The 25,696-nt window shown below is 41.9% G+C and overlaps 1 protein-coding gene across 3 annotated transcripts in view; it reads left to right on the forward strand.

Annotated features, from left to right (window-relative positions):
- The window catches only part of LOC118123254 (phospholipid phosphatase-related protein type 5), a 51,755-nt gene that overhangs the window by 14,033 nt on the left and 12,026 nt on the right, over positions 1-25,696 (forward strand). For all 3 annotated transcript variants that reach the window (XM_035180581.2, XM_047344037.1, XM_035180572.2), the window contains one exon: positions 14,879-15,067. In XM_035180581.2, coding sequence (XP_035036472.1) covers positions 14,879-15,067 — 189 coding nt within the window. The remainder of the gene's footprint in view (positions 1-14,878; positions 15,068-25,696) is intronic.

Raw genomic sequence — 25,696 nt, forward strand, 5'->3', positions numbered from 1 at the left:
TTGCTGGCGTGAGCCACACAAGAGACTGGTCTGGGGCCTCACAGAGGCGCTGCTTCAAAGGGGCCTCTTTAAAAAGTCATTTTGATACAACTTATTCCTGACTCGCTTCAGACACTGGTGGCTGGGAGGAGGGATGTGAGTCGCTGTGATCTAGGCGAGGCTGTCCTACTGTGAAAATCTGTACTGGAGCTGAGTTACAAAGTACCCAGAGCGACTACAAGTGGACTCTTTGAGTGGCTATCGCTGAGCATTCGAGTAGTAATAGTACCCATGAATAGTAGCATGGTATCAGCTTTAACCATAGTGTGAGTACTGTTGTGACTAAATCATGGCGCCCAGCATCTATAATGTGCACCCAGGCTCTGCTGTTCAGCCTCGACTGCCAGCTCCGAGTCGCCTCCTCTTGTTTGCTCCTTCCTCACGCATCGTTGGCTGAGTCCTCTTGTGGCCCGGCAACTACTATAAAGTAAAGACTGCTGAGCATCAGACCACATAATATGTCAGGGCTATGGCCAGTGCTGCGTCCAGTGATACTCTAAGGTGTTGTTTCATGTCTGCACACATCTCTCATTTCGTCGCTTCCCTGCAGATGCCCTAATTTGTCTGTGCCCCGTGCTGCTGCTTTTTGTCTCAGAGAAAAGAGGAAGCAGATATGTAGGTTATTGTCTAATTTGCAACAGATAAATGAGTTTTGCGTCAAATTTAATCCTGCCCCAACTACGTTCTGGGTTTCAAATAGGTTTTATTGAGCCAAGGAGAATTATTCATACAGTATATTGTTGAGTCATTGCTCATTTTCATTGTACAAAAGAAAAATTACACTACTGTTCATTCATGGATATAAAGCTGGTACATAGATAGCTTATTAAGGCAGAAGGGTTGTAATGGAATGGACAATATCAGAAATAACCATATTAAAGAGGAAATGATACATTCTGTAAAAAAACCCCACAAAGATAGATAAATGTATATACGCTAATAAATATACCAGAACAAACAAGAAACCGTCATGGTGTTATTCAATTTTTTAACCCCCTCATATTCACCTGACCCCTTTTCTCATTCAGTTACTCCTTAGAACAGTTTGTAAACATAAGTTACATCTCAGACACTTCTATTTGTAAGGTGTGCCAACCATGTTTTCTATATCATCATATTAGCCGACACTGTTAGGATTTCTGATGAGTCTGAAAATGTTTGAATATATCTTTAAAACATTCGCACAATTGTTTTAGCAAATACAGGAAGATTTCACTGTTTTATGCACTTTCTTAACAATTTTACACCAAATTTTCAAGTGTATCTGAAAGACGACACGTTTGAAATAAAAAGAATATGATGTTGTGGTTGACTTGACCTCTTCTCTTCCTTTCTGCTTGAGGTTAGGTTGCTGCTACAAGAATAACAAAATAAACATTTGACTGATCTGAGAAATCTGGACGAACTGTTGCCAGTTGTGTTGCACTGTGGGTGATGTGGGTGCCAGGCTTCGGCAAGAGCAATGCATGGAAATGAAAAGGATGATCTCTGGTTCTGCTGCATCATTTTGGATGTTTGTCAAGAGTCTGACAACATTATACCACAATGCTAAATCAGTGGAGTATTCTCTTAAGGTTATGCCTGCTGCAAACTAGAGAATAAACAGGTCAGGTCCGATTCAGCTCTCCCAGCAATCGCGGGGGCGTTTACTGAATTGAGGCAGATTGGAACAGACTATCTGGCCAAATTATCCTGCAGGGTAAATATCAAACGTGTGATTGTTACATAGTATGTAGTATGAGAGGAACAGCAATTGGGCGAGTGAGCAGAAACATGCAATAGCCAATTAGAGCGAGCCGGGAAGCGCCACCAACTGGATGTAGCGTTTTTGTGTTTGGAGCCAAAACATGGCGGCCTCCTGCGTAAATAAGACTTGTTTCCCGCAGGTTAGACAGAGCAACAAAGGAGGACAATTTTGTGGAACTGTGGCAACAGTGTGAGTGCTTGTTTAATATGTCCTGTTGTTTGTGTAAAACATGAAAGAAACAAGCGCAACCTCCTTCATGTTTGTTTTACTCTGAAGTCAAGTTTGATCACGCAAGTTTCTGTGAGTTTCCAGGAGTCTGGGATCGCTGCTCGGAAATCGTTTGATTAAACGGCAAGTGTTTGGTTCTGCAAGGCGATTGGATTCTCACGATCACAACATTGGTTGTTACATCTGAGGTCTCCCACGTTGTTAAAATCAGTTATGAAGCTCTGACATGTTCACTTTAAGAAAAGGTGACCACAAAGTTTTCACTTAAACCAAGTAATAATAATCCCCCACTTTGTACCCCCACTATCCACCCTGACCAACTCCCTATGGGTTAGTGTGTGATGCAGATAGTTTTTCTTTACCTTTGGAAGAACGTTGCCACTGAACAGACACGGCTGTTACATTATTAGTTCATATTTTGCAAAATGATAGAAACCTTTTGGAGGGTGGATGCTAATGGTTCCAGACAAAGCCTTCTGTTTTGTTTCATATGTCTGAGTGCTGATCATAGGGCTTGTCAGAGCTTGATTTAGCTGCCAAGTGCATTGACTTCAGGAAGAAATTACCGTGTGTGTGTGTGTGTGTGTGTGTGTGTGTGTGTGTGTGTGTGTGTGTGTGTGTGTGTGTGTGTGTGTGTGTGTGTGTGTGTGTGTGTGTGTGTGTGTGTGTGTGTGTGTGTGTGTGTGTGTGTGTGTGTGTGTGTGTGTAAGGCGGCCTCTGGAATCTTGCACTGCCTTTTGATTTCGATGTGAAAGCAGCATGCCATAGTTCTCTTCAATAATGAACAGCATCCTAAATGCATCAGGCCCACAGTTCCCGACAACAAAGCATCTTCCTCCCTGCATGCTCTTACTTCATCTATACTCCCTGCTAGGTTTGACACTGCCTCAGTGTATCCTCTACCTCCAGGCCATATGTTTTGTTCCAAACAGTTGTACTTCTGCCAAGACCAAGACTCAACCAAACTGTACTTTGGGTTTCTCCTGTAGTGCACCTTTTCATAGTAGCTTCAACTTTACTTTTATGGATATAAATTATTCTGTTAGTATAAAATCATACAACTCACATTTAAGTTGTCTCCTAATATACAAGTGATTATTTTTTAATTCTCTTTCACTTTATAAGCGCTGAAAAACGAATTACTTTTAGGACCCATCCATCTTCAACACACACACACACACACACACACACACACACACAAAGGCCTATATTTTCAGGGGCATTAGGTAGAGTGGGTAATCCATTAATTAGGTAAGTAGTTAGTGGGCGATACTGAACCCCGAATTGCCAAAATTGGTGCATGAGTGTGATAGTGCTGCATATAGATGTTCTGTATGACTATGAGTATAATATGTGTGTGAATGTGAGTCATAATATAAAGCGCACACACACACACACACACACATCTTATCCCTATAACCTGAAACCTAAAACCAAGTCATAACCCTCATAAAACGGCCATTTTCTATCCTAACCTTAATCCTACAGGTTGGGTCTGTAACTTGCTTCTGAAACAGTTTTTTTGATCTTATTTGTTGAAACCCCCCTCATGCCCGTGATCTCATTACGCATGGCCGAGAGGCATACATCGCTGAAGCAGAAACAGTAGTCAGAAGTTAGCGAGTGACGCACGGCAAAGTCGGCTTCGAGCAGTTGTCAGTCAGTGCACGTGCACGTGTTTTGGGGTGTAGCTTTGATGAGAGGGCCGATGGAGGGAATGGGATGTATCGGTTACATATTTTCAAAGTGTAGCCTGCTTTTCAAGATTAACAACCCTATGTTTATCTTAATCCTAATCTTATTATATTCTGGAGCCTATAGCTAAAATGTATCCCTCAAAAAGCCATCACACACACACACACACACACACACACACACACACACACACACACACACACACACACACACACACACACACACATTAGCAGCTCACTCTCATATTATCCTCTCACTAGTTTTTCCCTCATTATCTCTCAGACTCCATGAATAGCACCTGCCTGCCTGTCTCTCTGCTGCTGTGGGAGTTCTCAGCTCTCTGGCTGGATGTTTGAAACACTTGTTAGCTGGCTGCTTCCCACCTGTTATCACTTTAGGGAGGGAGGGATAGATGAGAGACCCTGTATATCGCACTATACTGTATATTCATGTCATCTGCGAATGTTGCATACTCTAGGATTCAATGCTGAGGCCACAGTGCCTCATCAAAAATAGAAATATAAGATCCATGCCGGAGTAAGGCTCTAAAATATTATTTCTTATGTAAGATGTAATCATGTCCCCTCTCTCTTGCTTCTTCCTCGGCTACATGCAATTATAGGATTGAGAAGGCAGATGCATCCTCTCTGCTGGTCATGCTGCTGTGAATGAGGTCAGACAAATGTTTCACCAGAACAGAAATCAAGATATTAATTAACAGTTCATGAAATTGGCAGAGGGACTGATTAATTTGAAGGCAAACTTGTTAACGAAATAATTTCTGTGCCGCTGCTGCAAAACCATTAAAAAGATCCAATCATCTTTATTTCTTTTGAAATGTTCTTTTTTTTTTATTGGAGTGAAAGAAAATAAGAAGTATGGGCTACAAATCTTAGTTTTACAATTAGATGAGAAGGGGTTACAACTAGGGATGCACCGATATGGAAATTCTTGGCCGACACCGATATTTAAAACAACAATCTAGCCGATAGCCGATACCGATATTTGTTTATTACTTGAATAATATGAAGTGTAACTTTGTAACTTTGTGGTGTTGAAATCCTTGATGGTATTACCCCCTCTTGAAATGTCGGCTGAACATGTCTTGCAAATTGCTAAACGGCGATCTTTCTCTGAGACAGTGAAGAAATCCCACACAGCCGACGCTGCCGACATTGTCTCTGCTGTTTGTATGTAGTACCTGTTGTGCATGTGCACACCGGACCCGCATTTCTCCGCGCTGGTCAGCCCGCGATTCTCCGCTTGTTGTTGTATGTAACCCGTTCAATGTCGGGTGTCGGGGGTAAATGACGTATTCTCCAAGCAAGCCTTTAGCCCCCCCCCCTCTCTCTTTTTATCTATATGACTGCTTGTGTGGCTGTAGTGGATGGGCAGAGGGGGACATTGAATTATGTGATTGGGAAAATTAAAACTCCAGGACAACAGAAGGGGAATACAAAGTATGGGATGCATATTTGATCATTTATATCATATAAAATATGTCATTTATATCGTTTAAAATCATTTTTCAGTCTGTTTCCTGGCGCGATACGCTCGCTCGCACGCCGAAAACATCGGTGAAGGGCGCTGGCGCGGCGCCTCGCAGCCCATGTGAACCGCACAAAGGTTTAACGGGGGTGGATGGGAGGCGCCTGGCTTTCCTTGGCGCTTCAGCGCCCGGTGTAAACCCGGCGTCAGTGTACCAGATTGGCAGGCTGCAGAAAACATACCAATGAACATCGGCCAATGTTATCGGTGAAAGTCAAGTTTATTACCGATACGCCGATGGCAGTAAACGAGGCGAATATCGGCCGCTACCGATACATCGGTGCACCACTAGTTACAACCCATGTCAAAGAAAGAAGAATCCTGGATCGAATCCTGGATCGAATCCTGATTCTCTCGGGTCTCTCTGTCTGGAGTTTCCATGTTCTCCTTGTTTTTACGTGGGTTTTCCACCCACAGTGCAAAGACACGCGGATCGGAGTTAGATTAATTGGAGACTTTTGATTGACTGTAGATGTGAATGTTAATGTGACTTGTTTGTTTCTACATGCTGGCCCTGTGAGACCTGTCCAGGATGTACCCTGCGTCTCGCCCTATGTCGGCTGAGATCTGACTATTGCATGGATTGGCTCCAGCTCCCCCCGCCATCCTCAAGGGATAAGCGGTAGATATAATGGATGGATAATGGTTGCGCAAGACTATGCAGTCCATTTCCCAGTATTTTTTCAGATTTTAAGCTTACAGGAAGTATCAGTTTCTCCATATAGTCTATTTTCTTGACAAGTGCAATCCATTTGTCTTAGATAGCGGATTTGACTGTAGCTTTTCTGTGTGATGGTTTGATGGCTCGCAGCCAAGAGGGCTTTGTAAAGATATTCATCCTGAGCCACGGGTATGTCCAGGATTTGGACAGATATACTATGACAAAAGATGAGTCAATTTCTATTCCACCAATTTTTTCTTATTTCTTTGGCAATCTTTTGCTGATATTAAAGAATTTGTGGACATCCCCCAAAACACATGAAAACAGCCTGCCGCTGATTTACCACATCACCACCCTACATTCATTCAATCCCCGAGAGCCCTGATGTATAAATTTTAATTTTGGACTCACGCAGATCTTGATATAATCTTAAATTGTCACCTTCCAGCTAAACATCATTCCAATCCTCCTCAGATATCTCCGAGCCCAGTTCCCTCCCCCATCTGTGTTTGATCTGGGCAGTAGAATCATTTTCAGAGTTTTGCATTCTATTACATATTCATGATAGTGGATGTTTGTTATCTTTAATCTCGTATGCATCGGTGGAAATCCTCTTTATTTCTTAGAAAAAGAAATACATATTGTACAAAAGTGTATCATGAAAAATTAATACATGCTAATACTTGTTGTTTATATATGTTGGTAGAGAGCTTTAAACTAAAACCTTTAAATGCACTGCAGGGTTTTGTTCAGCGTACACATTTTTGTGTGTGTGCGTGTGCGTGCGTGTGCGTGCGTGTGCGTGCGTGTGCGCGCGCGCGCACCTGCTTCTCCTTTTATTCCGTCCTTGTTTGTAAGATGCGGGGGCATGTGCGCTTGAGGACTGGGGGATTTTGTGGAATAATGTGTTTGTTCTTTGGTGTGTGTGTGTGTGGCTGCGAATGTTTAAATGCGCTACGGATGTACAGAAAGCAATGCATGTGTAGTGAAAGGAAAGGGGGAGGGGGGACGAGTGAGGGGAGTCAGATAATGTAGATACAGAGGTGGTGAATGTGAGCGAGTATGATGACTGAGAGAGATGGAAGGAAATACAGCACAGAGAGAGGAGGAGGTTTTTTTTTTGACAGACAACAGGGGTAAAAAAGACCAGGTGAATTCAAGATAAACAAGGCAGAGTGATGAATTACACCGCAGTAATCAGACAAAAGAAGGAGCTGGAAGAAGTAGAAGAGGAGGAGGAGGAGGAGGAGGGGTGCTTGCGGTTCCCAAAAGATAAATGTCTACTTGTTCCCGGCTTTGTATTTTACCTTTCTCTCCACCTCACCCTCTCTCAGCCTCTCATATATCCTCATTTACTCTCCTTCACCTCCTCTCCCCTGTTGTTCCCTCGTCTCTCTGCTGCCTCTCTCTGATTTTATTTCCCAGCGGCACGCTTGGCTTTGCTCTGCCGCATTCTGTGATATACTAATGCCTCATTAACTGTTTCATCCATTTGTTTATCTTCTTCCACTCTACCTCCGCTGCTTCTCCCAGTCCTCTCTTCAAGGCTCTATGCCACTTCTGGCTCATCCACAGTTTTCTATCCGTCGGCTCATCTGTCTTGCACATAGTGCGTTGTAATACAATCCATCGGCACCAGGCGGCAGTCCAGCCCGTTGTTTTGCTTATCATGCCTGTTGATTATATGATATGCTTCACTGAGAATATTGGCTTTTTATTCCTTCAGACATTTTACATGGGATTTATGTGTATGAGGAGGCTGGTGTGTGTATGATTTTTTTCTCTCATATAAAGTACTTTCTGTCATCATGCCTGTGTGTGCATGTGTTTCTGTGATCTAAAATCAGACCTTGGCTTTCCTCACCCTTGTGCTGAAAAGCAGAGAGCTGCTCTGAAAGATTCGCCGGCCCTGATCACGTGATGCAGTGATTGTGTGAGCTCATCAGGAACCCAAATCACACAAGATCAGAGGAGAGGTCTCACGGCCTCATCTCGTGCCAATTTAAAGGGATGAACTCTCGGGGCTGAACAGGAAGACGATAGAGCAACTCTGCGAGGCCCTGTGAGATTAATGTGACATTAATGTAAAACTCACTGTGCTCGATGATACCAGGTTTTTAGTTTGAGGTGTTTATAAAGCATTACGTTGTGAGGATATATTTTCAATTTGACAGTTAATTTATAGTTGATAATGACGCACTCTAGAAACAGATGTGCCATTAGGTTGATTATGGTATACACTATGTGGTCACTTCATTAGAAACAGCAATTTTCTCTAATGCATTTTCTGCTGTTACATCCTTTATCACAAAGCTCATAATGTTCAGTTACTGTTGGCGTTCAATTGCATGTTTGATCTTGAGCTCACAGTTAAAGGTGATGTTCTGCCGGACCACAGTATAATAAGAAGTGTCTATCATTTTAACCTTCCTGCTCATATACACAAGGGAGGCAGAAAGAAAGAACTCTGAATATAATGCAGACCAGTACATCACCACCCTTAGTCATAATTTATGTTATTTATGTTAACCAACAGGTTTATGACAGCGTAAAACAAACATAGGCAACAAAAAGTAGACTCAATAGCAGACCAGTTACATTAGACTATATGAGTGTTCCTAATAAAGCGGCCACTGAAGAAAGAAAGCAAAGGTCTTTATGTGCCCTGTTGAGATCTGGTAACTGGACTGTTTGTCTTCCTGTAAGAAAGAGAAGGCATTGTTGGTTTTCAGTGTAGCATCTAAACTTAACTGGTAAGATAATAAACAGACCTTTATTTTATAAAGAGGCATGATGGGAGGTGAGAGAAAAGGAGTTTTGTACGGATACACTTTTGGCTTTCCATTTTTTTGCTTTCTATCCATTCATCCATTATATATACCGCTTATCCTTTTGAGGGTTATGGGGAGCTGGAGCCAATCCTTGCTAACATTGCGAGAGGCAAGTAACACCCTTGACATGTTGCCATCACAGGGCCAACAGAGACAAACAACCAATCACAATTTATAGTTTCCAATGAACCTAATCCAATCATTGAGCTGTGGGAGGAAGCTGGAGAAAAGTCACGCAGACACAGGGACAACATACAAACTCCACACAGAAAGACCCCATACTGTGAAACTGGGCTTTGAACCGAGAAACTTCTTGCTGTGCTAACCCACTGCACCACTGTGTCGTCCTTTATCATGGTGTTGGCATAAAATGTATTCGACAAATTTCACATAAATAGCTCATTTGAAAATGTACAAAAGTGCATTCTAGGTTACTTAACTCTACAAATTTTGCTCCATTGTTTTTAATGTTAGAAATAATCAAAATGTGTTTCTATAACGTGTCTGTGTGTAGTGATATACTGCACTCACTACAGAAAACAAACCACCCTCTCTAACTAGGCACATGTTTAGAACTACTCATTTCTCTTTGCTCATTTGCTCATTCAACAACATATCTGACATTTTGAGAGCAAAGCGAAGCAACGTGTCTCCAGGTCATCCCGAGCAGCGTGACATTCGTTCTCTCCCAGCAGGGCGCCGTCATACACCCGCCTGCGTCCACACATTCTCACCCTCTGTAAACATGTTTGACTTTATCAGTTGACTTTTGTGCCATCTGGCCACTTCACACAGGCCAAGGGCAGACAAGCACACCACTTACGGGCAAGTTTACAGTTTGGCCCCCCGAGACAGCAGGGATGTCCACATCTATTTTCACCCGCCTTCTTTTACATGACACGTTATAATTCACATTTTATTTTCTTCATTTCTGGTTTAAAGGCTTCCAGGGGCAGGAGATTTTCCTCTCTGTCTGTCACAGCACTGTCATATTAGTCTCCTTGATTTTCTCGCTTTCCCTCCCTTTGAAGTGCAGAGGTATGAGCATTAAGCCTTAATTACATGGCCTGATAAGTTTTATTAGTTTAGTGGGTCAGCCAGAGAGGGCTCAGCATCTTAAACCTGCCTTATTTAAAAAAGTCTGGTTTTCGTCCCCGATCTGAATTTATGATTTTAGTAGCTAAATTAGATTAGGATTCATAATCTCTCATTTGTCATTCCTTTCGTTGAAATATGTGTGAGTGATTTAAAAAGGAAAACAACCTACTAAAGCTGTGATATTTACTTTTAAATATACAGGCTTTTAACCCCTTGATTTCTTTTATTTTCAAGTCATCCTATCTTCAAGGATCACCTGTAGTCTCAGCACACATGTACTGTATATACAAGCAAATAAAAGTCTATCTGTCTTTTAACAGTGGTGGTTGAATAGTCCACTCCTGGACCCACACATCACACATCAGATGATAATGTGTCAACTCAAGCTTGGACCAGTGTGAGATTGAGCTGTCTTTGGTTTGCATAGACAATAGTGTCATGCAATTTATGCATGGCTCTACCAAAGGTGACAGCTTGTTTGGGCCAGTTGTTTTGGCTAAAACCAGTTAGTAGCATCATCCTCACTACCACCTGACATCAGACACTTCATCAAATATAAACTGCTTCCAGCATTCGTATTGTAGAGATTAGTGTAATATAGTGAGTGAAGTAGGTGGAGTTTATTTATAATATATAGCACCTTTCACAGATACAGAATCACAAAGTGCTTTAGACCAATAACACAGTACACCCTTTAAAAACTGTTTTAGAAAAAGCAACTGTTAAAATCACAAGTAAGATCTAAAATGACTATGTTATGCTTTTTCCCAGGTAAAAGTTCTGCTAAGTTATAAAGACTAAAGTCCAGCAAAAGTGGGTCAATCTCCCCGACAGAAACACTGCTCCTGAAGATCCTGTAATGCCTTTGTTACATCCCTCGCCTTTTGTTGGACTCAAGTTGTATATGACACGAAACAAACTTACACAAAAGCATGGAAACCTGTTCTAGTAGACCCCGAATTAAAACTATGAAACCTGTGAATGACCAAAAAATGCGTATGTTAAAATCACAACAACAACAGAAAAAGAGAAAGACACAAAAACTAAATATGCATTATGGACGAATTACCATGAAACTCGGTGGAAGGATGTTTTCTGGGTCAGGAAGAACAATTTGGTTCCTCTTTCTGGAATTTAAGCGTATTGCTGGGCATTGACTGACGTAGGTGCTCTCCTGAGTGCTATTCTAGTTTAATATGGCCTGTGAAGGATATTCTATAAATTGTAATTGCCCTTGATTGGAAAATCCAGAAAAATAACCTGCAGAATAATTTCACATGTAATTTATTTGAATCAATAGGTTCAAAAGCAGGAGCTTGTGGTAACAAAAAGGAGAACTCATTTGCATAGGTGTTGAAAAGTAGTTCTGTGTGAATTACGAGGCATGTGTACTTTGTGAGTCACAAACACCTTAAGGAAACTGCCATGTGACAACCATGAGTATAAGAAAAGACTCTTGACAGAATGATGTCGAGTTCTAAGGGAACTCTGTTCGGTCTCAGCAGCTTCATATTGTATGTGCATGCGACGCTTTGTGAATCATTTTTCATATGTGAAGGTGACTCCTGCAGGATGTTTCTCTGTATTAATTAGAAACCATTCACTTGAAGTTGCACTGACCTTTATGAATATTTTAAGAAACTGGTTGTGGCTGCAGAGCGCACAGGAAGTTATTTTGTCATGTGAAAGAAAAGACAGAGATTTCCTACTGAGCCTTTACTAGAATGGAAGATTGTTTTTTATTAATGACAAGCCAAACTTTTTTATTTTAGTCATAGCGAAAAAATATGTAACAGGAAGTGTTCTGAGCTATAACTGTGTCTGCTCATGTATTATTCTGCAGACATGCTTGTTGGATCTCTCAGGCTGACGGTACAGTCAACAAGCCGTCTCTAATGCTCTTGTAGTTTAGATGCAAGACGACGTGCACGATCTCCCTATTGGAGCTTTTTCTGCAGTTGTCCTCAAATGTTTGTTAAAACTTTGATGGGCGCTCGTGGGTCTCCGTCGCTCTCTGCCTCCCACCTTTCTACACCTCCCTCCCTCAAGCCTTCTGTGGCTCAGCGAGAGGAGAGAGAAACGAATGATGGAGAGAAACGCTCACCACAGAGTGCCCGTGTCAGAGTTCCTCCTCAGACATGGGAATGCACCCACATGCTCACAGACATGCTCAAACACACTCGTACGCCCACTCGCTGAAACGCAGAGCTCGTGTAGATGGAAACAAACAGGACGAACAAGCGGCTTGATATTCTTGGACTATATATAAACTACAAGCCGGAGGTGTTGGTATGATTTGCCAACGTGTGGATACTGTGTGTGTGTGTGTGTGTATGTACTGTGTGTGTGTTTTGTGTCCCTTGAGATTTAGCCTTTAAGAGCCTCAGGGGATGTGTGCTGTCACTGAATACGTTGTCCCTCCAGTACAATGCTCTCCTCATGTGGGAGCCCTCTGTGCAAAGACTATTCTCACAAACAGATCGGAGTAGATAACGTCTGTGCCTTATCATGGAAACCTACAGACCGATGATTGAATTTTGCAATTGATAAGGGGAATCATTCATGTAATTTCAACAACTGTGAAAGAATTTACTGGAGAGGGAAACTTGCTGAACGGCAGTTCTGACGGCGGAGCAGAGCATGTAATGCGAGGAGTTTGAATTAGGTCGCCCCCCACTCTCCCTTGTTCATCGTCACTCTTCAGTTTGTAATAAAGTGTCATGTGTATGTCTCGCTCTCTCCTCCCTATAGCATTAGACCAAGTAGGTCCTCTGTCACTTTGCTGAGGAGCATAAACATGAGCTGAGGAGGTTTTTTTTCAGTGGTTTGTCACTTGTTTAGCCATCTGCCACTGTCAGACTGTTCAGTGCTGTGAATTATGTAATCGTATATATATATATTTCACAATATTTCACAATGACAGCACAGTAAAGCTTTATTTTTTGTTAAGTTTGTTATTTCCTTAAGATTACTCGATTACTAAATTCTGAAACTGTAATTGTAGTTAGTTCAATTTGTTGTGTTGCATTTATTTTTGACTTCCAGATGAATTCGTGTGACAGAAATCTCCAAATAATTCTGAGTGAAGATTTATCACTTATTAGTTTATTATTGGAAACTATTCCTTCATTCATGCTGTATTTTTGGCACACTTTGCATGTTCTGCTCACCTGTTTGCCTCTGAATAAAAGTAACAGTGGTGTTAGTTTGGCATTTATCAAAAAAAAAAGGTCTTCAAAAGGAGATTATTTGGAAACTAGCATGACACTTGTTGATCACATACCTCATCCATGTTAAGTGAAAATCAAATATCCGAAGTCCCTTGAAATTTTGATGGGTTCTTCATTGGCTACCCCACCCCACTTTGTTGAGTTAACAGGTTAACTTCTTCCACTGTTTCCAGTCTTATGCTATAGGAGTCTTATGGTCACAGTAAATACATTTATTTCCCAAAATGTCGAACCGTTCCTCTGGACCACAGACTGTATTTAAAGATCGAGAGCATGTTTCCACTTGATTCCACTGTAATAAAATGAAGCCAAATGAAGGGGTATCAAGGTCCTGCTGATACATGCCCTCAACCAATTGCAAATCAGTCTCCCAGCTGTCAATCGTGACAGCTCAGCTTGTTTTTATAGCATCAAATAACTAATAAAAACCCCAATTATCAGTGAAAAGAACACATGAACATACATCAGTGTGAGAAGAACTAACCATAATGACAGAACCCGACTTTGAGAAAAAAAAATATTTTTTAGTTTGGTTTATGTCCCATCGACTAACATGGAGGGGGTGGGGTTAATAACCTATACTGCAGCCAGCCACTAGAGGGTGATGGAAATATTTTAGCTTCACTTTCGGGAGCTCTCATGTTTTCCTTTTCTATCCTATCTCATTCCTTTTTCTTTTTTTGTCGCCAGGCATCTGATTGTTGAGAATTTTTCACCTTTGGAAATATAATAAAATACTGTGAGAATTGAAGTCACATAATAAACTGCATGGTTTGCAAATTATATTTTTATATAATATATTATTTTTATATATATTTTATTTTATGAAAATTGTAAAATCATGCAAATTAATAATAAACAGTAAAACATCCAGTTTTCGGTTGCAATTGTAAATCTTAAATCAGTGTGCGGTTTAGTGGAGTATAAATTAATAATTAGGACTTGTGCATCTGTCTCATCTTTGTAGAATAACATGCTCTTTCGGATGTTTTCTATGTTTATCATCTCTCTCTCTCACTCTCTTGCTCTCGCTCTCACGCACACACACACACACACACACACACACACACACACACACACACACACACAATCTGTGATGAATTTCTGATGTGTCTTTATTATTAAATTTTTAAACAGTTATGAAGGTCATAGTTTATGCTTCATGACACGTGCTTTGCATACAGCTGGTAATTTAAATAAGAGAAAATAGTACTGACTTGAGTTATGCACAGTCACACATGCACAAGTCTTGATGTTGGATGAATGCTTGTGCTCTCTCTCGCTCTCGCTCTCGTCCTTGTTCAGTTCTTCCTCTCTTCCTCCACACAGCGTTATTTTCTTTGATCGGTTTGTTTCTTTACCCTCCCACTCTGCATTCTGGCACTGCTGAAGGGATCTCTCTCTCTTTCTCTCTATCTCTCTCTCTCTCTATATATATTTCTCTCTCATGCTGTATCTCTGTCATTGCTCTCTTTCCCCCATCTCTATCTGTCTTTCTTCCCATTTGTCTCCCTCCGTCTCTATCGCACCTCCCTCCTTCCATCCTGCCCTCCCTCCCTCTCCCTCTTATCCGCTTCCCTCACTATCTCTCCACGCACACTTGATTCATTTTACACATTACGGAGGCATCCATCATTTCGCTCTGTGAAGGAAAAATATCGTCTCCTTTTTTTTTCTTTTTTTTTTTAATCCCTGACAATATTTTCCACTTGTTTCCTTCCGGCTGTCTTTTCTTTTCTCAACTCCTACACTCTCCTGTGGATCACTTACTAAAGCTGGAACCAATATGTTTTATTTCCAGCTGGTCATCATGGCAGGGACCGTTCTGTTGGCGTACTACTTTGAGTACACGGACACGTTCCCCGTGCACGTCCAGGGCTTCTTCTGTTTCGACAAAGCCTACTCCAAGCCGTTCCCGGGACCAGAGGACAACAGCAAGGCGCCACCCGTCCTGGTCTACTCCCTGGTCACTGCCATCCCCACGGTGACGGTGAGTCTGTGTTTAACTTGTAAAAGAAAAAAGAAAGAAAGAAAAAATGTACTTCCACAGGTGCTTATCATGTACACACACATCTCAGAGGACATGACAATCACCCACATGAATGCACACACGGTCAACCTAAAACATCTACACCCACACACACGGATACTTCCTCCTCATCTACACGTGGTGTTTGTGGATTGAAAGAGAGGAGAGGTGTGTAGGTGTGCATCCTCGTGGTCTCACCGCTCTGTTTTTGTGGATGCGTTCGCTGTCATAACCATGGCAACCAGTACTATATTTGTCCTCTACAGAGCAGTCCGAGGTAGCTACAGCGTCCTTGTTTCAAGACTGCACGGCAGTAACACAGGGTACGACAGCAGCTCACAGCGGATTCCCTTTTTTGCGCACAAGAAGCGGCACAGTTTCATTATTTTCATCCCAGAATTACATATGCATATTGATGCATCTTTAATAATTACACATAATTTGTAGGTCATGTATTCTTGGCAGAACACGCATTGATGCGGAGATTCAAACATCACTATTGATCAGATTTATTTTTGTCATTCATTGTAGTAAGGATTTCCACAATAGAGCTAAATCAGTAATTGTAGAATCTACTGAATTCCACTGCGGCAGCCACTTTCTTGTCAGTACAGTGGGATATAATTAATAATGAAACATAGCTTCCCATCTTCATCAAAGCTCTGTCTCTATGACGGCCTGTCTTGTCCTCAGCGGCCTGTCTCTTTCATGTCCCACAGTTAAGTGGCATTACTACATGGATGCCTCCGAGCCACAAACACACACTATCCTCTATCTTTGTGAGGACACTCATTGACGTGATGCATTCCCTTTGCCCCTAAACGTATCCCTGACCCTAACCCTTAAACCAAGTGCTAACCCTCAAACAGCCTGCTGAAGTTTTGAACTTGCCGAAATGTCCTCACTTACCCAAAATGTCCACACTGCATAAGCTCTAACAGTCCTCACAAAGATAGACACACACATAGCACACACACATAGCGCACACACATAGCGCACACACACACACACACACACACACACACACACACACACACACAGTCATGGGCAGTCCTGGTTCATTTGCTGCTTTATAAAAGGGACGACTCCATTCCCCTCATCTGTCACCTGATTTTTGCCTTTGATGCAATTATAGATCTCTTGTATAGATGAGCATTACTGATAACAGAGACTACAGTATTTTAGATTATTTTACGTTGTGTTATTCTGAGACGTTTGTGTCAATGGGAATGATTTTTACTAGTTACATTTACTTTAAAAAATTTTAACCACATATGACAGATGCACAGGTGCACTCTGTATATATTAGTGCGTATGGATGGAGGCTGCAGGCATCAGTGTGAGCTGTGCATAGTTGAGGGAGTAAAGTGGCATGATTTTGCCTGGGGTGCAGAGCGGCTTATTTTTGTTTTAAGTCAGAGCATCTGTGTTCTCTCTCGCTCCAAGATAGCCCTCTATCCCACGAGCCTCTGTTCAGATACAATAAAAACGCAGATATTCATCTCACGTGTGTCTCTCAAATCTGCCTCAGACTTTTTGTCACGAAGAAAAATGGATGAGTTCTTAGACTGACAGCACAGAAGTTTGCTGCTACAGCACATATCGACTCTGTGTGTGTGTGTGTGTGTGTGTGTGTGTGTGTGTGTGTGTGTGTGTGTGTGTGTGTGTGTGTGTGTGTGTGTGTGTGTGTGTGTGTGTGTGTGTGTGTGTGTGTGTGTGTGTGTGTGTGACAGTTCAAACTGATTTTTAAATTTAAGAAACTCTGCAGATTTCTTTAATTTTTTTCCCCAGACCCTCTCTCTGCCTCCTGCTGGCTCATTGTATAATGGTGGTTATAGACAGACGACTATATAACTGCAGTTTCTCGCTCAACTTAAAACCTTTAAAATGGTGATCCAGAGGTGTAGTGTCAGAACAGGGCATGCAAAGCAGGCAATTGCCGCTGACCCCAAACTGAGAACCCCCTTATATTCTCTGGCTAGCTATGTACAGGAGACTGCAATGACGCCATGGTTGGAAACCCCCTATAATGAGGCCCCATACCACTTTCTGCCAGAAGCTACATAACTTGAGAGGTTTGGTCCCTTTTGCCTGGGGCCCCCAAACTCCATTGAAACAGTGACAGTGGATAAACACACAAGGGCCAAAATTATTGTAGCAAAGGCTGAGATATCCAGACTTTTATCCCCTTGTGTGGGTCAAGCCTGCGTGCCGCAACACAGCAAGGGCTCCAACTGCGCATGCCCTCCTCCAAGCAGACCCCAGGCTCTCTAGAAATAAGTCTGCTCCACATCTGTGGTGTCCACAGCTGTCTGTGTTCGTGTCAGGAAGAGAGTATAATTGAGGCTTGAGAGACTGCTGTCCTGCCCCCCACCTGCCACTCATGACAGCTGCTGATGTTGCTGCCTCTGTTTAAACTGTAAGCGTACAACATAAAGAGCACATCACACAGGTTTAGAGCTTTGATTCTGAGTCTCTGAGAGACGTTGACCACAAAGTGACATAAGTTCATTAAAAAATGTGAAGCTCCGAGTTTCAAAAATACAAAATCAGCAGAACAATCATTTAAGTATGCACCAACAAACGGTCAATATATTGAGGCCTCTGTTGTAGACAGTAGATATTCTGACCAAGACCCCATCTTCCCTCTGTCATACAATGTTTACAATCCAACTAGTTTCTTTTATCAAGAGTTGAAATGTTCTCCAAACAAAACACAAACAGTGATCCTGTTTAAGGTCCAGACGACATTTTGGCGAATCTCTATTAACTGCTATTTGCATATAAATGCAAATGAATTAAAAAGCCAATAGCCGATGTATTTCGCTCAATCGGTCTTTTGCTCTCCACAATAACTGTTTACCTGTGGGCAACTAGCTCAAACGTGATCGGTCAAACTAGAAACGGAAACAAGAAGCCTTCAAGTCCAAACATCTTTTCCCTTGCCTGAAGATTCTGCACTTGTAGAGTCTGTTTATAGATATACATGTACTCACTTTGTTAGGTATTTTATTTATTTTTATCCAGCTGTACACAGACAAAGTGAGACATTGCCACAAGCACCTCTGTGGAGGCTGTGTCATCTTTGCTGAAATGTGAAATATCTTTTAAAGGACCTCTTACTGACAGCATGCTGAAGATGAAAGAATCCCCCTTTAAGATGCCATGTGGAGTTTTTGACCTACTGTGCCATGGAGCTGTTTTGTTCATGTGGGCGATGTGATACACACACTGCCGATGGTTTCACACTATTCCGCACATCTACAAGTGGCAGTAATGTTCTGAGAAATGCAACAGTGTGTCGACAGAAGCAAAGAAGAAGAAGAGTCTCCCCTTGAAAACATAATTGTAAAGCTATGCAGGATTTAAAAGATCAGCTTTTGATAAGAAAATATATCCAAACTCAAGGATACACTTGAGCTGTGAAGTGTGTTTTGGTGAGTGACATTAAATGTTTACATTTTGAGCCTGGATATTAAATCTTGAGTAAGATTTACGAGATTATGTAAAGGATTAATGATTATTTATCATTACATGACTTAATTCTTGTTGTCAGGTCATTTGATGGTCATTAGATGACACTTGAACAAGATTAATCCCCTGAAGAAGGCAGCGGAAAACAGTTAAAAGCTCTGGCAGTAGCTAAGTAATGGTGTTTAAAAGATTTACCAATATATTCTACTAAGTACTAAGTGTTTTGCACATCCATTCCTCTATTTATTTTGGGTCCAACAGACATGATTGATTGTTGACAGTATGAAAACAAAATAAAAGATGAGAAGTTAGATTCTGCTACAGCTTATTATTCTAATATGCCATAGAAAAGAACAGGAAATGTAGGTTTCTGTGTGTGCGTGTGCGTGTGTGCGTGCGTGTGCGTGCGTGCGGGTGTGTGAGTGGTAAAGAGAGCGGAAGTGAGCGGGTGAATGAAATGGATGCACTTGTATGGTACTTGGCAAAAATGCTGCAAGTTTCAGTCCATCAGTGAAGGTAAGTGTGTGGGTGGATGATGGCGCACATCTTTCCTTTAACACCCCTGAAAACAGGTTCTGTGTCTACAAGTGGGAGTCAGTGTGTGTGGTGTGTGTGCGTGTGTGTGTGTGTGTGTGTGTGTGCGTGTGCATGTGCGTGTGTATGCGTGCTGAGTACTAGTCAAAGTGCCTACAGGCTATCTCTATGACTCTCCACAAACCTTAACTTAACTGCTTAGCACACATATTCACACGTGAACTCACACCCGATGCATAGTCTGCATACAGTACATGAACCAGACGCATGGCAGGGGACATTTCAATGCTGGCCGAGGGAGCAGGGTAAAGTGCAGTGTGTGTGTGTGTGGTGTAATGGAGACCATATGTTCATGCTCACTACAACCTCCCATCAGTCCATAAAGTTAAACTGTGGCCAAATGTTAATTCTAGGCTTAAAATGCACGTGTCAGAGTTTGAGCCATTATACAGCACTTGGAGACTCACCCTGTGCCAAACCATCTCTTGTCGTGAATCAATGATACTTTGAGTATATTCTCCACCTTTTATTTAATGTGGGTCAGACGCATAACGCCAAATACTTCTGCCCTGGAGAGTGTAATGCTGCTAAATATAAGCCTCTCAAACAGTCCACGAAAGCAAAGTGAAGGGGAAGGAGAGACTGTCAGAGTTCAAGCATGACACAATGAGAGAAAGAGGAGGAAACACAAGAGACAGGGGTACCAGAGAGGGAACAAGGGAAAAACAAACCTCAAGAAGAAGACTTGAGAAGGATGAAGCTGGAGGCGGCGAGGGAGACAGAGAGCCTGTCCGATGCTGTTCGGTTGCCACCCGCTGTTCCAAGTTTGTTTGCTGCTGTCTGTTAAACCTTGGGAAGAGCCTTCATGCATAATACAGCTCCGTATGACAAAAAGATGGGGATTGGGCCGAACCATGGAGACAGACCATATAATCCAGTCAAGTCAGAGTTTATTAAGACAGAGCTCTTGATGCACAATATACTGCACCGTGCTGTTGTTGCCATCATATCTTGAGAGACAGATGGTGGATGTGGTTAAAGCCAGTTAGTGGTTGGAGATTTTAATAGTTTGTGCAGTCAAACCACGGAGTGAAGAGATAAAGACCGATAATAGTTAAAGACCGTTAGAGTTGAAGCAGATGCACATATGAGGCCAATGTCAGTGATTCTCGTCTAGAGGTCAAAGGTCAGAAGGACAGGAAACAGGGCTCTGTTGTTGGAACAGATTTTTCTTTAAAGGTTTATCTTTTCTCAACATATTAGTGACCAAATGTAGATGACGTTAAGAGAAGTTGGAAGAGATGCTTTACTGGAGTTTGGGAGCAGAAAGACATGTTTTTAGACATGAGCAAAGGAAAATGTCCAGAAAATAGGGGCCAGACATTTTCCGGAGTTTGCTTTTCACATTTGAAGAACTCAGCAGGAGATTGTCCTGGTCAGATGTGTTCACAACAACATGAATATGTCTGGAACAATCAGGACTGGGGTGGCGCTTGGTTAGAGCATGCAGGAGGCGGGACATGACGTATACATTCAGCTACGGAAACCACATGTTTTTGTTTGCCCTTATGGTCAAAAGCTTTTGAATCTCCTCGTCTTTCCAAGCTGACATCTTAGTCACTCTACATGTACGGCACCCCTCTTTCATCATCCTTCCAGTTTTGTGTCCGTTCTGTGTCAGAAACGTCATCACGCTCGTGTCTTCGCTGTGACTTTTCCAGAAATTTTCCTGCTTTTTTCTCACTCAGGGATTTTATGAGGGGACTGGCAGAAAAAGTACAGAAAAATGTCTGGGGCAACTGACTAACGTTTTTTTTTCCCACATTCTCTATCCGGATGTCTGAAAGCAGCTTAAAACATAAAGTTAAGGAAGCACACAGCCTTTGATGAGAAGTGAAATGATGCTTTGTGCCAATCACTCACATGAATCCAGAAGAAGAGGCAGAAATAGCAGATTCCTCACTCACAATAGCTCCAGGCAAAACAGCAACAATATGTACTCATCACTGCTGCTGTTTTTTACATTTACCTACACAACTTCTTTTCACTCACATATACAGCTTGTATAGAAAATGTGGTTCTTAAAAATATATTATTATTACCACATTCAATAGCAGTTTAAAGGCCAGTGCTTGAAGCGTGCTGCTGTAATGATGTGTGCTGGTTTTGCAGTTCAATTCATTTATGGTAAAGTGACATGAAGATTGCTTTTCATTTAGGTTGATATAAAACTGAATGATGTGACACAACTAATTACATATGGACGTTATTTCTGTTCCTTCAAATAACATCCCTCCTGCTATAGTTCACATGTATAAATTCACATGTTAAGTTTACCAAAGTTGATCTCCCCTCCCTCCTCCTCTCCGCTGTGTGGGATAATTTGATTGAAATTATTATTTTATTAAATCCATGTCTAGCTTTCATAAATGTATCATTGCTTTGGATTCTGCTCTAAAGACACACACTCCTCTCAAACCACAAGCCCACCTCCCCTGCTGTGTTAAAATTCAGCCGCATCAAAAAATCCAATCTTCTTGATTAGATGTCAGTAATAAGATGGAAATGTCAAATCCGCAGGAGGCCAGCGACACTTTTTCCCCCCCTCCACGCTCTGTCATAAACACCTGGATATTGGTTTCCTTCTCTTACTCCCGGGGAAGGTATATGAGGTTGACGCAGGATTCGAATGGTGGGAGGGTGTGAGACCCTGCTACAGCTCCCCTTGTATTTAGAAGGCTCCCATCACGCTCCCTGACTGCTCCATTCGTATGCTAATTTTAAGCAAATTATGTTGTTCAGAATATCAAGGATTTTCCTGTTCTCTATTCTATATTTACTTTCTATTGTTATTGTAATCAGAGTTTTCAAGTTTCACATGTCGCGTTGAAGAAACGTCTCGCACACACTCCATCGCACAAAGACACACGCACACGCATTGTATGTGTGGCTAAAGTAAGCATCTTTACCCTTCAGTCGTACAATCATCTTTTTCCATCTGACATTTTGGAGTTGATTGTAATTGTCATCAGGCTTGAATTATATCAAACACACATGCACGGACACACACAGTTCAATGCCCATATGCAAATTGGCCAGAAGTTGGCCCACTGTTAAGCCCCGGGACAAGCCTTCATGAATAATGGAGTCACATATGACAGACAAAGTAGGATTGGGAAGAAGAAGCGAGTGAGAGAAAAGATTTGGGCGTCACATTGAAACTTTTCCATCTTTCTGTCTTTGTCTGGAACAGTGGACTGAGTTGAGATCAGTTCACTTGTCGATTTCCATTTCAGGAAGGATGTAGGAGAGAGGACAAAGCCACCAATTTGTTTGGTAAATGTGATTTTGGTGCTGAATTAAAAGTAAGCTGCTTTTTAAAATCTGTCAATGCAGATAGGATTGTTGACACTGCAATTATGCACATTACTTGTACGTGTGGGAGCTTTTAATTTCCCACAATTGTCCAAGGTAACGGGAAGTTTCATTTTTGTCAAACGCTCTTTTCCCGTGACACTGCTAGCCAGTTAGCCAGTTTGCCAGCCTGCTGTTTTTTCCTTCCACTTCGTTTGCATTGGTCACTCATGATGAATCTTTGTCGTTTGGTGGGCGTTCTGTCGCAGAAGCTCTCACTCCAGACTGCAGGACAAGAAATGGTGGCGAAGACAACAACTCCCATGATCCCATGCTGCATCACAACGTCATTAAACTAGATCTTTTGTAACTGTTTTAATCGAGAGGCCTTTATCGGCCTATATTGCACATTTAAAGGGAATGGCACCCCGCCTTTGTATGTTAAAGAGAGAGAGATGGAGAGAGGCAGACAGATCAGTGCTTCAGCAGTCGTGCTTATGAGACGGAGCCGTGGAAAAAGGGCAGGGATAATAAGGGCTAATCACAGCTTTATGCTGTCACTGCCAATCACAGTGGGATGAAGACAGCAGGTCATGTGGCCCCATGTCGATATGCCTGACCAGCTATCCGTTCCCACTGCGATAGCCTGTAAGACACTCACTATCCCATATGATGAGAACCGTAATCCTGCCATGCACTCACAGCCCAACTCTGGTAGATTAGCTGCAAGGTCTCGTCCCTCACTGATCCATCGATCCCTGTGTTTCTTCTTAAGCGGGAGCAGATCAAACGAAAAACACAACTTACAGGAAGACATGGAAATTATGAGGAGGTGGATAGGGAGATGGGGAATAAGCAGAAAAGGAAAGGAAGAAGGAAAGAGATAAGAAAATGAAAGGGGGAAGCTGGAAGAAGAGAAGAACAGGGTCAACCCGTGGTTAAAACCTTATATGCTAGTAAATAGAATTTGAATGAGGATGAAGGACAAAAAGGAGGTAACAAAGGAACATTCATTTTTATATCAGAAAAGAAAAATAGAGAATAGCCTGTCCTCTCCACAAAGACCTGAAAAAGCTGCCCACCTATTAACGAAGCACAGACTCAAATCAGGGTGAGACAGAGAGGAGATGGAGAGTGTGGGTGATGATGAAGCTGAAGCAGCTAAATTGTCATGGTTACCATTGCTTGTGTGTGTGAGGACTGCCTCCGAATGTGTGTGTCTTAGTGTGTGTATTTAAAGCAGAGCGCCGGGATTGCAATGTCAACAGATGTCATGTGATATTTGTACAAGCTTAATGTAGACTCAGTGTAATCCTCGTGAAGGTTTTTGTGTTTCTTTTCACAACAAAGAGCTGCTCTCAGTATTTTTAGAAGGTGCCGCGTAGGAAATCCACTGAAACCTGCATCACACATTTACACTCTTGGCCAGGTGTGATCCGCTGTACACCGGTTCATGGTGGGAATGAGTTTGTTAGATTTTAGTTTGATCACACAATATCCTCAAGGTGTTAAACACATCTTTAAAATAAATGCACAGCTGCATGAGCGTCTTCTACAGTCCCCCTTAAGCTTAAATTGCTTTCTATACGTTGTGACGTCAAACTGGTATTCATGCTGCATCTCTTCCTGTTCTGGTTGCCGTTAATATTATTTATAGTACATGGTCTGTTATCCTCTTCAATGTGGATGTCTGTGTATTCCATGCTTTTTATGCCTCCACGCTGGTGACAGCACATAGCCAGAGGCATCATGTTTCTTAGGTTGTCTGTCCGTCCGTGAATTTCTTCAGATTTGGTATAAATGTTTAAGTCAAACATAAACTGATTAGATTCTGGTGGTCAAAGGTCATATATCACGAACACCCATTTGGAATTTCATATTACAATGACCTCAGACGATGACCTGGTTAGAATTTGGTCTTGTGAATGCAACATCTAAGGAGCGCCTTGAGATAATTCCTTCAAACTCTATTGGACTCAAGGATGACATGATTTTGGGGGTCAAAGGTGCATGCATATGTTAAGAATGCCTCAAGGGAATCCTTTCAAATTTTGAATATTCACTTAGAAGCACCGATTAACTGATTAGAATTGGGTGGTCAAATGTCAAGGTCATGGTGGCCTCACAAAACATGGTTTTAGGCTCTTGATCATGATATCTCAAGTCTATAGGGAATTTCTTCAAATTTTGACCAGTTGTCAAATATTATTTGATTAGATTTGAGTGCTCAAAGGTCATGGTGAAAAAATGTATGTATACTTTCATAGCACTGATTGGCCGAGGCAACTGCAGATTTCTCAAATTCTAGTTTCCATATATACATCCCTGTTCACGAGGTGAACTTGAATATGTTTCCACGGGTGTGATTTGGTTTCCTATTCGAAGCCACTAATTTCTCTTTGAAGGAGCTGTAAAATTGAAAGTGATGGTTGACTGAGCATCCAGGATACAGTTTACACTGCCTCTCTGTCTGCACACTCAGAACTCATGATAAGATGCCTGTTGACAGCTCTATTGTCCCTTCTTGGAAAATCCGGTCCTTTCAACTGACTGTGTGTGACACTCTCTTTTGCATTATGATCACCTTTGAACCTTTTCTTTCTATACGTTTTTCTCCTCTCCAGCTTTTGGCAAATGCCTGCACGCTTGCTAATATATACAATCACACACTCGCACTCGGTTTGGAGTCACGCTCACAAAAGCAAAAGAACTGTCACCATGTCACACCAGGCAGAAACTCAAAAAGGAAGCCAATTATGACCCACTCAACCTCTGGAGTTTCTGCATCAGTCTCTCACAAACACTACTCCAGCAGACACCCTTTCATCTTGTCCATAAAGCTGTCAAGAGTTGAAAGGTTGCGCTTAAAAACTCCATAGTGCCTCCCCTAGAGACGGAGAAGTCTTACTAACGGTTTCCACAGGGCACACACATGCTTTTTCCCAGACTTTCTCAACAAAAGGAGCACATCTGATCTCCTGCTCTCTGAGGCAGGAGATGAAAGTTTGTGTCAGTCATTCATCTGCCTTATTCTCTTTATTTTGTCATTTTGTCTTTCTTCTTGTTCCCTGTAGCCTCAGGTATTTTATGAATGTCTGTCTGCATCTCATTCATACCCTCTCTGACTCTCCTAAAAAATGTAACATCCGCCTCTAAAACACAATTAACATCTGGTGAAAAATAACTAGCGGCTGAGTCTGATCTCCACCTTGTTCCAGTGGATGTTCA

The sequence above is a fragment of the Hippoglossus stenolepis genome, chromosome 2 (assembly GCF_022539355.2).
Source record: "Hippoglossus stenolepis isolate QCI-W04-F060 chromosome 2, HSTE1.2, whole genome shotgun sequence".
NCBI classification, from domain to species: Eukaryota; Metazoa; Chordata; class Actinopteri; order Pleuronectiformes; family Pleuronectidae; genus Hippoglossus; species Hippoglossus stenolepis.